This window comes from Chrysochloris asiatica, unplaced genomic scaffold (genome assembly GCF_000296735.1).
Source record: "Chrysochloris asiatica unplaced genomic scaffold, ChrAsi1.0 scaffold00107, whole genome shotgun sequence".
Taxonomy (NCBI): domain Eukaryota; kingdom Metazoa; phylum Chordata; class Mammalia; order Afrosoricida; family Chrysochloridae; genus Chrysochloris; species Chrysochloris asiatica.
In genome coordinates this window covers 2,004,895-2,018,583 of record NW_006408625.1, presented here as the reverse complement: position 1 = coordinate 2,018,583, position 13,689 = coordinate 2,004,895, and the positions used below count along the sequence as shown (strand labels likewise).

The following is a 13,689-nucleotide window of genomic DNA, read 5'->3' as shown; positions in this document are numbered from 1 at the left end:
TCACTCCCTTTGTCCCCACCCAACCCTTTGTCACTTGTATTTATACATCATCTAAGCCACACCTGTTTTGTTGTTGTTGCTGTGAGTTGTCATTGTGTCGTTCCAACATGTGTGCAGAGTAGATCTACGCCACTGGGCTTTTAAGGCTGTGAATTCTTGGAAGCAGATGGCCAGGCCTGCCTTCGGAGCCACCCCTGGATGGGTTCCAAACACCAGTCTTTCAAACAGCAATGGAGTGCTTAACAATGTGTGTCACCCTGAGACCCCACGTTCTACCTACCCTCCCTTAGACATATGCAGTCAGGGCACAGACAGACATGAGCTGCATAACAGACACACTGACAGGCAGCAAAGAGGAAAATCTGATCGTTTTCATGATACATAAAACAAAGACACTTGATTGCTTTATCTACATTTCCTGTTCAGCTGGAAAATTCTCCCCTGGGGGCCAGGAACAAGAGTGTGGGGGCTGAAATAAGGTCTCAAAATCAAGAAAATTGTTAAAAGTTAAAAAAAAAAATGTTCATGGCTTCAAACAATGAACTGTAGAAAGAACTATTCAACAACAGAAAAAATTAGAAATTCGCTCACTCCACACAAGTGAAAATTTGCAACAGCAAATGTACCTAAAATATGGTAAAGCCAGCTGCATATATATATGAATAAGAATAACTAACAGTTTTGACAGAAAATAAAATGTGTCTCCACAGAGCATGAGACAGAGCAGAGCAGTGGGTTTCTAGGCCCATGTTGTTGTTGTTGTTAAGTGCCATCGAGTCGGTTCCGACCCATAGCGACCCTGTACAGGGTTTCCGAGGGTGTAAATCTTTACGGGAGTAGAAAGCCTCATCTTTCTCCCGCGGAGCAGCTGGTAGTTTCGAACCGCTGACCTTAAGGTTCGCAGCCCGATTCGTAACCACATGGAGTGAGTAAAACTGAGTGCCTTCAGGCAGGAGGCTTACTAACAGAGTTGGTAGGTTGGTTGGTTATGTGCCATGGAGTCGGTTCTGATTCATAGCGACCCTGTACAAGGTTTCCAAGACTCATCTTTTTCCCACAGAACAGCTAAGAGTTTCGAACTGCTGACCTTGAGGTTCGCAGCCCAATACGTAGCCGTAGACTACACTACCAGAGCTAACAGAGTAGGCTGTCTTAATGAGAGAGCCGGCTTGCACAGTTGTTACTGTTAAAGAGCCATCAAGTCGTTTCCAACTCAGTGAACTTGTATAGTGTTTCTGAGGAGCAGCTGGTGAGACTGAACTGCCAACCCTGTGGTTTGCAGTCCACTGCTAATCCTACAGTGCCACACCAGTTGTTGTTGTTAAGTGCCACTGAGTCGATTCCGACCCACAACGACCCTGTATAGGGTTTCCAAGGAACAGATGGTGAGATTGAACCACTGATCTTGCAGTTCAAATGACTTGGCAGTCTGACGCTTTAGCCTACAGCACCACACCAGTTGTTGTTGTTAGGTGCCTTGGAGTCAGTACCGACCCATAGTGACCTTATGCACAGCAAAATGAAAACAATGCCGGATCCTGGCCCAGCCTCACTACTGTTGCCACGCTTGAGTCCATCGATGCTGCCACTTGGCCAATCCATCTCGCTAGGGGTCTTCCTCTTTTTTCTGACCCTCACCTTACCAAACATGGTAACGTTCTTCAGTGACTGGTCCCATAGTAGGCACTTAATGGGAGTGTTAGATTCGCTGCCTCACAGAAACACAGCTCTTCAGGCTGAGGTTTGTAGTTGAGTTTGGTGCTCTTTGAGCATTTATCCACAGTGCTAAAGGAGCTTTATAACAACTTGCCTAAGCAGGGCATGGAGTCCTGGTGTGGCGCTGTGGGTTAATGCTCCAGACTGCAAAGCTATTTGAACTGCAAGGTCGGAGGTTCAAGCTCACCAGCTGCTCTTCAGAAACTCTATATAGGGTCACTACAGGTTGGAATCGACTCAACGGCACTTAACAACAACAACAACGAGTTGTGTGGCTGCTAGGTTGAGTATGAGAGCTGCCTGCCTGTGGGCATGACTGAGGGTAAGTATTCCTGACTGGAAGAATTGTAGCCTGAGTATCTCTGATCCTGAATTATAACCAGTTAACTTCCTTAATAAATCCCATACTTGTGCGTATTAAAAAAAAAAAAAAAAAAGGTGTCTCAAAAGAGAGTCTACACTTAGATTCAAATTTCTGAACCATAAGCCAGTGGACTTATGAATATAAGCACCATCAATAAGAGCTATTCAAACACCTGCAATCAGTAGTCAACAAGCATTCATTTGTTCAAGCATTATGTTCTTTACCCGAAGTCGAATGTATTAATAAAGGACAAAACAAACAAAATAGCATTCTTCCAATCTCCTTCCCTATCTGATGTCTCTGAAACCAAATGAGAATATTGAACAAAATTTCTCAAGATCAAAATTGAAATGCCAGCAAGTAAGGCATGAGGTAGGACTCCCTAAACTCATAGAGTTATGAACTTGGCTAGTAATCAAAAGGCTGATGATTCAAACCAACCCGGTTTGAAGAAAGGAGTGGCAATCTGCTTCTGAATGGTCAAGTGTATGAAAAGCTTGTGGAGCAGTTCACTCTGCAACACAAGGGGTTGCCATGAGTTAGAAAGAGCTCGATGGCAAATAGTCAGGGCATGGAGTAAAGTTCCATTATCATTCTCAGAGGAAAACATTAGACTTAAATGACCAGTGCCTCCCAGAAGTACACTAGCTCTCAACGCCACCTAAAAACACAGACGTAATGAACCTGCATCACTCTGTACCTCCCATGCCAGGTATCTGAAGATTAGTTACAATCGCAAGTATTTATTAGCTTTTTTGTTAGTTTGTTTGGACTGGGATTCTAAGGAAGACATAGACACGTTTAAACTATAGTCTTTTTCATTGTAAAAATGTGTTAAGCCTATAGGAGGGATACAACTACACACCATGTTTAGGTAGAAAAGATTCACTAGGTACAGAAAATTATTTTAGAACCACTTAGCTAGATGATGTAGAAAATCCAAATGCCTAGTGTTTTCCTGTAGCCTCTCTTAGATGCACACTTAAAGGAATTCATTTAGAGTCTTAACAAAGTGGTAAATTGGATTATTATAAATAATTACACCGTCATATAATCTTCAGAGTGAGATGATGTACTGTTTTGATAATTTAACACAACAAACCAGAGCAAAACAATCAAGTATTAGCTTCCACACTAAGCCTCAAACAATCACACAATCTAGTTCTAAACCAGACAGACGAGTGCTGTATAATGAAATGAAAGACTGTTCATCATTTAAGGGGTAGGTCCATGGGGCAAGGCCAGCAGCCACATTCAGTTCTAGAACTGAGACGCTTACACAGTGCACTAAGGTTAAATAATAATGAGAGTGTTTGGGGAAACATTCTAAAAAGCTAAACTATTAACTTTGGGACTTGGGTCAAACTACGCCACACACCAACACCATTCACAATTGCAGAATACAAGTCAATGGAAAAGGAATAAAGGTTCGATTATGAGTATAGAGCCTATGAAAGTTGTGAACTCAAACCCTGCTGCCTTTGGCTGGCACCACAGACAAGTGTTACTAGGTGTTCCTCACCACTGTCTCCACTGCCCATAGCAAAAATGGGCTGGCATTAAATGGACGCTCAAATCACCCTCTCTTAAATGTCTGCTTTATTTCGCTTTGAAAAAGAAAACTGAAAAACCCTAAGTAGTGTGTTGTTGTTAAGTGCCTTCGGGTCAGTTCTGACCCACAGTGACCTGTAGAGGGCTTCCCAGGAGCAGCTGGGGAGCTTGAACCACTGACTTTGTGGTTCAAACTGACTTTGTAGCCCATCGCTTCAGGAAGCCATTTAGACTCCATTTCTTGCTACTTACCAATGAAAACCCTATAGATTACAACCAAATACTGCCTGATGTGGAGTCCTGGTGTGGCTCTGTGGGGTAATGTGCTGGACTGCAAAGTAAGTTTGAACCTCAAGGTCAGCGGTTCAAGCTCGCCAGCTGCTCCTCCAAAACCTTATACAGGGTTGCTATGGGTCAGATCCGACTCAACAGCACTTAACAACAACAACTGCCTGGCATGGTGCTGGACGATGGGTCTCCTAAATGGGAAAGCACTACTATAAAACACTCAAACCTACATAATCACAGGATGAGCAACATTTCGGTCTGTTGAGTGTGGGGTTGCCTGAGCTAGAGGCAAACAACACACAAATCCACAGCGTGAGAGAGCCACTCACTTCCTGCAATACTACCTGGTTAAAACAAGAAGGACCCACTGACCATTCGGTTTCTTGGAGATCTCAGTGTCTGGGGTCCTCTGAGATGCCTTACTCCCATGAAAAGCATTCCTTGCCCACCACCCCAGAGGTAGCTTTCTTCTTCTCATGAGTAGAAATAAACTTTTGTTTCACTTAATTTATACAAAATGCATGGGTAGGTTAGGTACACCCAGCAATAAGCTTGAATTAAGAATGAGAGTCCATAGCTGCAACATATTTCTCTGAAGAAACCCACATGGTCCTCAGAGGTTCAAACAAACAAAAGCAAAAAATAAAAGTTGCTATCTGCTGACTCACAATGACCCTGTGTATTCTGAGTAGAACTTTACTCCCCGGGGTTCTCAATGGCTGATTTTTCATTAGTACACCTTCCCAGGAGTCTCTAGGTGGACTTGAACCTCCAACCTCCCAGTTAGTAGAGCACATTAACAGTCTGTATCACCAGGTACTCTGGGCAAGATGCAGGCAGGCCGAGGTTTAAAGGAGAAGGAGGACTAAGAAGTCTACTTTAAGGATCTTAGGCTTCTCCACCAGTAAGTACTTCTAATCTAAAGTTTCCCAGTATGAGTATTCAGAATCATATTCCAAGTGCAGACAAGCAAGTGGTCAACCAAACCGTCACTTAATACCATCCTAGAAGATATTTAACTGCTGTTAAATGCCATCAAGTCAGTTCTGACTCATAGTGACCTACACAGGGTTTCAGAGGAGCGGCTGGTGCATTTGAACAGTCAACCCTGCAGTTAGTAGCCCGGTGCTGATTCTACAGCACCATACCAGGACTCTGAAAACCATTACTGGCCCTTTCTAAAACACACAAAAGGTTTGAAATCGTAAAAATGGCTTTGCTCTCTAATTAATGTATTTGAACTCTCTACCTATCCGAGGAAACATCTGAGGGGGCATGGAATCAGAAATGCAAAGAGAAAAATCATATTCAACATGGTTCTGCGAGGGTGGCCTCACCAGTCAACACATGTACGTTATGATTCCCAAAGAGAACACAAGTCAGGTCATCTCTTCTGCTAGCACAGAATCGCCACAGGGCTAACTCCTAGAAGCAATCGTAAACAAACTGAAAAATGTACTGAGACAGCTAGGCTTTACTACAATTCCTTGTTTCATTTTAACAAATGGCAGCAACAATGGACTCAAATGACAAATGTGAAGCTGGCACAGGATTCCGCAGGCAGTGTTTGGTTCTGTTGTACACAGGGTCACTATGAGTCACAGCCGACTCAACAGTACCCAACAACATGTAGAAATGGGAATGTTTTACATTTGAGCCACCAGTTCCCTCCTAAACCAACGTAAAGACATACTGCTCCACTTTGTTTTGTGTAAAACTGACCTTGTGCTTAGAAATTTGGGATGCTGTGCTCACTGCTGCAAAGCCAGAGCATGCAAAAGCAAAAGCAGTTTTCTTTTCTATGAGCTACAGTCTCTAATACTGTAACTTCAGCTCTACTATTGCTGTTGAGAGCTACCTGTATATTTATGTTATTGTTGTTTAGAGTCCTCAAGTCGGTTCCAACTCTGAATGACCACATATAGGATTTCCAAGGAGCAGCTAGTGAGCTTGAATCGCCAACCTTTTGGTTAGCAGTCCAGTGTTTATGCTACAGCACACCAGGACACCTGTGGTGGTAGTGTGTGCCTTCAAGTGGGTTCCGACTCATAACAACCCCGACCTTGTGTAAGGTTTCCAGCTGTAAATCCTTAAGGAACAACAAAGCCTCATGTTTATCCCGTGAAATAGCTGGTGGACTCGAACTGCTGACCTTGCATTTAGTAGTCCAACAACGCACAATCCACTGCACTACCAGATATATATGTGTGTGTGATATATATATATATATATATATCCCTGTTAGCTTAGTGGTTATGAATTGGGCTGCAAACCTCAAGGTCAGCAGTTCGAAACTACCAGCTGTTCCGCAGGAGAAACATGAGGCTTTCTGCTCCCATAAAGATCTGCAGCCTTGAAAACCCTGCACAGGATCACTATGAGTCGAAACCAACTCTACGGTACTTAACAACAACATATATATCAGGGTTGTTATGGTTCAGAACCGACTTGATGGCCCTTAACTACAATATATAAATATATATTGTTTGGTGCTGTGGATTAATGCACTAGACTGCAAGGTCGGTTTGAACTGCAACGTCAGTGATTCAAGCTCACCAGCTGCTCCTCAGAAACCCTATACAGGGTCGCTATGGGGCAGAACCGACTCTAAGGCACTTAACAACAAAAAAAATTCGAGATACTTTTCATATATTCACTTAGTCGATCAGCAAGCATTTATTGAGCATCTACTAAGTTTCATGCATCTAAGCATTAAATATTAAAAAAAAAACAAAAAGATGATGAACAAGTCCAAGGTCATGGCACCATGAAGAAAGCAGATAATCTAAAAGGCAATTACTATGCAATGTGGTAAACTCTGTGATGAAGAAAAACAAGTGATTAAGAATAATACATTAGGCAATACTAAGTGTTCACACCCACTGTCTCTAGTTCTTGCAAAACCCTATGCAGGTAGGCATCTACCATTTCTTAAATGAGTATGCTCAGACTGTTCCACTCCTCCACTGCCCCTCCATCACCACCAGTATCTGCATTAGCAATACCAACAGCATCTAAACCACCATTCCAGCCTTAACATTGCATCTACCCATTTGCATCTGCTCACTCAATCAATATTACAGATTGAATTGTATTCCCCCCAAAATATGCAAATTCTAGTCCTTAAACCTGTGGATGGACTCCCATTTGAGAGTAGGCCTTTCTTTGCTATGTCAATGAGACCACATCAGTGTAGGGCATATCTTAAACCAACCACCTCTGAAATATAAAAAGAGCAGACTACACACACACAAATGGAGGGCTCTGTATATATACCACAGTGAAGACTGTCAAGAAAAGGAACAGAAGCTGTAAAGACCTAAGAACCTTCCCCCAGAGCCCACAGACAGAGAAAAGTCTTCCCCACTAGAGCAAGAGCCCTGAATTTAGACTTCTTGCCTTCTAAATTGTGAGAAAATAAAATGTTTGTTAAAGCCATCCACTTATGGTATTTCTGTTAATAGTGGCACTAAGAAACTCAGCCACTGACCAAATATTCTCTGCCTGGTATATTCTATAGCACTTCCCTGTCAGTTTGTCATACTGTGGTGGCTTATGCTATGCAGCTGGTATTTCAAATACCGGTAGGATGACAATTCCAGGCTAAGACACACTAGGAAAAAAGGCTTGGCAATCTACTTCCAAACATTAGGCAAATAAAACTTTATGGATCACAATAGAATAGTATCTGACATAGTGCTGGAAGATGAGCCCCCTTTAGGCTGGGAGGCACTGAAAACACACAGTGACCACACCAAGGGACCATCACACATACATCAACAGAGGAAATTTTCACTATTGTCCCCGGAGTCTCCATGAGTCAAGGTGACGTGACAACAACTAACAACATTTGCAGTACATCGCAGGCTCTGGGGAGACAGCATGCCCCTGAAGGAACTTACAAACTAGCTACAAGGAGCAAGCAATACATGAGTTCTAATACAAGGCAGGAGTCCGGCTGTGGCACTGTAGGACAAACACCGGACCAGAAGCTCAGCAGTTCAAACTCACTAGCAGCTCCTTGGAAACCCTATACAGGGTCGCTATGAGTTGAAACTGACTCAACGGCAGTTAACAATACAACGAAAAATGGTGACACAACGTGTCACTGGGCGGTGCATGGTCAAGGACCAAAGAAGTGTTTCAGAGAAGTCCTTTGGCTTGTTGTGGGCGCAATCAGTGGGGATGGGTTTATTGAAGGGCTGGGATTCATAATACTAAGATCAGAGTGAGGAAGCAAGAAAGAGGCCAGTCATTCAGAAAGCCATGTTCAGAGAGGTACCTCACCAAACTACGCTAAACAAAGACCGGGGATGAAACTAGACCCAGTGGTGGGACATCCAGCCTGCAGCTGTTCCAAGGCCAACTGTTAAGTGCTACTAAAGCACCTTGGGGGCACTAACACATCCCAAGAATAACAGTAATCCGGGAGAACTACATGTTTAAGAACTGCTCTCAGAGATTATTACTACGTGTGATGGATGGAAGCAGTTCTCTCTTCAGCCTTTTGAGACAAAGGGTGAGACCTGCAGTGGTCTACTGAAGTCAAAACAAAAAGGCACTAAGTCACCTTCTAGAAATGGTTGGTGCTGTTTGCTGCATGGATTTGTTTTTGCTCAGAGCAGGTGCGCATATTCTGACCAGAGCTGAATTATTTAGGACCAGAGTGGAGAAGACAAGCACTACAGGTACTGGGTCTCCCCAGTAACCTTTCTCCCACAGAGCCTGCCCTTCCAAAACTGGCGAGCAAATATTTAAAGAATACTGAATTGCAGGTCAAGTTATGAACCTGCCTGGAACACCCACATATCTCAGCCATGAAGTTTCCTCAGCTCTTTACTGCTGATCAAATATTTCTACGTATGATCACTTACTTGATTTTCACAACAGTGAAAAAATGAGCAGTAGACCTCTTATTTTATAAATGAAGATTCCTTTATAACAATATTATAAAACTAACAAGTTGCAGAGCTTCATTTTGGAGCAGGATATCCATCCAGAGGTCTGGCTACCAATGTTGGAGTACTCATAATACTTTATAAAGCTCTTTACAATTGATAAAGAGTTTTCACAGCAGTCTTGGGCAATGCACAAAAATACACATAGACACACAAAACAATCAAAAATACATTCCTTCTTTGTTTTTGTTTTTTATTTAAATTACAACAATAATAATATATGCCCTGCTTCTTTAAAAACCTGCCTGTTTTTTTTTCTCTCAGTACATGTATAAAATATTACACACGTATGTTGTTGTTAAGTGCTGTCTCATCAATTACAACTCATAGCGTGACCCTGTATAGGGTTTCCAAGGAGTGGCTGGTGAGTTCGAACCACTGACCTTGTAGTCTAGCGCTTATCCTACAGCGCCACAAGATATGTAAAGTTTTAAACCCTAGATGTTGGTCTGCTTATAAATCACTGCTTAGAATGATCTTGCCTTTGTCTGATACACAGAGAATACATTCAGTGTCTGCCCATTTTCTTTCTCTGCACTAAGCTCCTTTCTCTACCCAGTAGGTAGTCATAAAACCTCATGGGAGTCAGTTCCAAATCTCAGCAACCCTGTATAAGGTTTCTAAGTAGTGACTGGTGAGTTTGAACCACCCATCTTGTGGTTCAAAATGACGTTTCAGTCCAGTACTTACCCTACAGCACCGCCCATCTTAAGTAAGGACTTGTTTGGGGAAAGTGGCTATTTCCAAGGTAGTGGTGGTTGTTAAGTGCTGTCAAATTAGTTCCAACCAGCCAATCCTGTATAGTGGCTGGTGAGTTTGAACCGCCAACCTTGTGGTTCAAACAAACATTGTAGTCCAGCGCTTATCCTACAGTGCCACACCAAGATTCCATTTCTAAGTCCGACATAACAAATTACAGGATTTGAAAAACCTTAGTGGGAGTCCTGATGTGTGACGCTGTAGATAAGCATGTATATTTTGTTGTTCACTGTAGGATAAAGTGTTGGACCACAAGGTTGGTTTGAACCACAAGGTCAGCAGCTCAAACTCACCAGTCGAGGATCACTGTGAGTTGGAACCAACTCGATGGCACTTAACAATATATATATTGTGTACTTTAAGGAGCTGTAGCAGCGTAGTGGTTATGAATCGGGCTGCTAACCTCACAGTTAGCAGTTCGAAACTACCAGCTGTTCCGTGGGAGAAAGATAAGGCTTTCTGCTCCCATAAACATTTATAGCCTCGGAAACCATGTAGAGGGTCGCTATGAGTCAGAACCTACTCCACAGCACATAATAACAACAATTATGTACTTTATACCAAAAAGTCTCCAAACCCCAGTTTTTCAGAGCATTCCCTTCAAATTCATAGCTTACCTGATATAAATTATTCAGTAAACAAAGTGTTGATTAGTCTTGCACAGTGGAGAGAGTTGCACATAAAAATGCAGCCAGTGACAAGTGAGCAAAACACCCACTGCCCAGCAAAGAAGCAACAGCTCAGTCTCACACCCCCACAAATTAAGGATGGAAAACTCCCCTCACCAGCCACAGGGAACCACAGGGAAGCCTCCTGTTTTGTTTTGTTTCTTTCTTGTAACACACTCAATTCTACCAAACAACAACAAAAACCCTTTGCTGTCAAGTCAATTCAGGCTCATGGCAACTCCATAGGAGAACAGCTCCATTGGGTATTAATAGCTGTAGGAGGCATATCACCAAGCCCTTCTTCACACTGTAATGCTGCTGGGTGGGTTCAAACCCTGAACCTTTAGGTTAGTATTTGATTGACAAAAGGTCTTAATAAAAACAAGGTCAGCACACTTACACACATAACGCAACCCTCTCCACTAATTTAATCACCCCCTTTCATAACCGAATGTAGACAATCGGGTCACACTACACAGAAGAAACTAAAATATAATTTTTCGCCTTTTTCCTCCCATAGTCCCAAAGGAAAACACCAGATGCCATACATGTTGCTGAAAACCACAGGAATAAAGTGATTTAATTTTAGCTAAATCAAGTATTTTAACCACATACTCTGAAAGCTCAATCTTAAATATATCCATGAAATATGATTCTGAAGGATTTTTCCTTAAGCCCTTCACTCACTAAGTTCCCAAGATGTAATGTATTAAGCTCCTCTTCAGCACAGGCTCCCTCCCATGACAAGATTCAATATGCAAATTCAATATGCAAAATGCAATATTCTATAACGACTTTTAAAAACCACTTTCATTTGTACTATTACTCTAACTTTTAAAATTTTTTAGTTAATCTAAATTTTTGCAATTCTTATAAGGTAATCGAGGGTTTGGCGTCTTTTTTTTTTTTTTTTTTTTTAAACTGGGTAAAGGTTTACAGGGCAGATCAGTTTTCCATTCAACCATTTAGAAACACTGACTCCTTTTTATAAAGAAAGAGGAAGTTTTGTATCAGAACGTCAGCTGTATATGGAAATGGCAAATGTCTACATACAGATACTACAGTCCTGGTGTGGCGCTGTAGGATAAGCACTGAACTGCTAACAGCAAGGTCAGCGGTTCAAATCCACCAGTCGCTCCTCAGAAACCCTAATCAGAAAACAACTAGAAGGCATTTGACAACAACAATACACATGTTGTTGTTGAGTGCTGTGGAGTTGGTTCCGACTCATAGCAACCCTGCGTAGAGTTTCCAAGGTGCAGCTGTTGAGTTTGAACTGTTGATCTTGCAATTCAAACGACTTGCGGTACAGTGTTTATCCTACAGCGCCACACCATACACACATAAGTAAATAAAAACTTTATTTTGTGTTTGCTTGTTTAAAGATCCTTTTGCCTATTTTAGTCATAATACCACAGTCAAATACCATGAATTGTATATGAAGAGTTCTGTGCTGAAGGAAGCCAGAGCTCAACACATCTGTCCACTACTCCAAGGGAGACAGCCATCCAGTCCTCTGGAGCTGACCCTCAGCTTCAGGACAGCAACTGCACACAGACACCCTCCCATAGGAAAGACTGCCAACCGAGAATCAGAGCTCTTACAGCAATTGAGCTATTGGTAGCATAGTGGTTACGAGTTGGGCTGCTAACCTAACCTCAAGGTCAGCAGTTCGAAACTACCAGCGGTTTCGCAGGAGAAAGATGAGGCATTCTGCTCCCATAAAGATTTACAGCCTAGGAAACCCTGTGCAGGGTCACTATGAGTCGGACGACTTCATGATACTTAACAACAACAATTTAACTATTAACTATCAATCCAGATAGCTATATTGGACTGCACTGATTTGTTAGAAATTTAACATTGTAAACGAAACCAGATCAACCACCAACACCGACTGGGTCATTAAATTCCGGGCTTGCAGAAGTTTCAAAGTTCAAGTCCAACATCAACAACATTTGGCAAGTCTCCATTTACTCACTCCCTATGATATGTGCTCATGTCACTTTGAAAGTTCAAAAAGGAGGGAGGAGGGAAGTGTTACGATTTAAAAATCCTATTCATTAGCATGCACTTTCGGTTTAAATCACCTCCAGTTGCAATTACAACCTTCGCGTTTGCCTCACCATATCAGAAGGACAAAACCTGAAGAGTTACTGAGGACAATTTAAACTGTCCAGGTGCTGGGATTCCGATCAATACACTTTGCATCATAATCTAGCATTGAATGGCTGCCTCCCCACCCCCACAGCCTGTGGATTAGGTGGTTTATTCTCGTCCCTGGCTCTCTCAGGCTAACTCTATAATGTGCCCATATCCAGGAGGGGTGAAGGGAGATGCCGGATTCAAACTATTTTTACCGCCCACTCCCCCCAATATACATTCCCATAGCCCAGGGTAGTAAACTCTGCACAGAACCCCTAGTACCTGCCAAGTTCCTCGCCGGTGTCGTAGTAATCTTCCACGTTTTCCTGCCTGAACACGGTCATGGTAAACTGTCACGCCTCACAGGAGCCCAGCGCACTTCTGCTCCGCTTCCCGAACCATCACTGCCGCTCCTGCGCCGCCGTGGGCCCCTCATGCATCTGTCTCCAGTCCTTAAAAAAATAATACTAATCAAATGACAACCCCAAAAGGAAGTAGACCTTCCCAAGGCTAAGATTCTGGTTCTCGGAAAACCACGTCTGCCGCTGGGGGTGTCTAAGAGGCACTGAGTTGCCCCTCCCCACCTGAAGGAGAGGAACACCCTTTGTTAAACCAAGGCCAGGGACGCCCCCAGCCCCACAAAGCTGGCGCGTGAGCGCGCAAGAGGCCCAGCAAAACCGCACCCCAAGGTCCGCGTCCTGGAAAAGCCGGACAATCTGCAAGAATCAGAACCTGCTCTGGGAGGGGCTAGCCTCCAGCCTCCCCTTCCTCTGTCCACACGCCCACCCAGATCCCCACCTCGAGAGACGCCACAGAAGAATGAAGCCCTCGCCAGGGCGGAATGTGCCTCACTAGAAGCATCCCTCGCCAGGCTGCAGCGGTAGAGGCTGCACCGCGCTACCTCTAGGTTCCCGCACCTCCCCGGTCACCGCCCCCTCCCACCCCCATGAGCCAGGCAGTCCCCGGAGGCACATTCCAGGCGATTCCCTCTCCGTTACCCGGCCGACCCGGCGTGCGGTCGCCCGGGGAAGCAGGGAAGGGAAGGGAGCGGCCGAGGGAGGCGCGGCCGCCGCTCCTGGTCCCGGCGCCCCGACACAAAGCACTGGGCCAGGCCCGCGCCACCTGTTCGGACCCAGCCCACAGGGCTGGGGCACCTCCATTCTCGGATCCCACTTCTCCCCTCAACCAAGTTTCCCTTCCGCCTTGGCCTTCCTCACTGCCCGAGGCGCCGCCCGGGAAA

General features: G+C 43.9%; 1 protein-coding gene across 1 annotated transcript in view; it reads right to left on the bottom strand.

Moving 5' to 3' along the window:
- The window catches only part of DAPK1 (death-associated protein kinase 1), a 274,182-nt gene extending 261,386 nt beyond the window's left edge, over positions 1 to 12,796 (bottom strand). The window contains exon 1 of the mRNA XM_006867630.1: positions 12,732 to 12,796. Coding sequence (XP_006867692.1) covers positions 12,732 to 12,793 — 62 coding nt within the window. The 5' untranslated portion in view covers positions 12,794 to 12,796. The remainder of the gene's footprint in view (positions 1 to 12,731) is intronic.
- Positions 12,797 to 13,689: the final 893 nt, after the last annotated feature.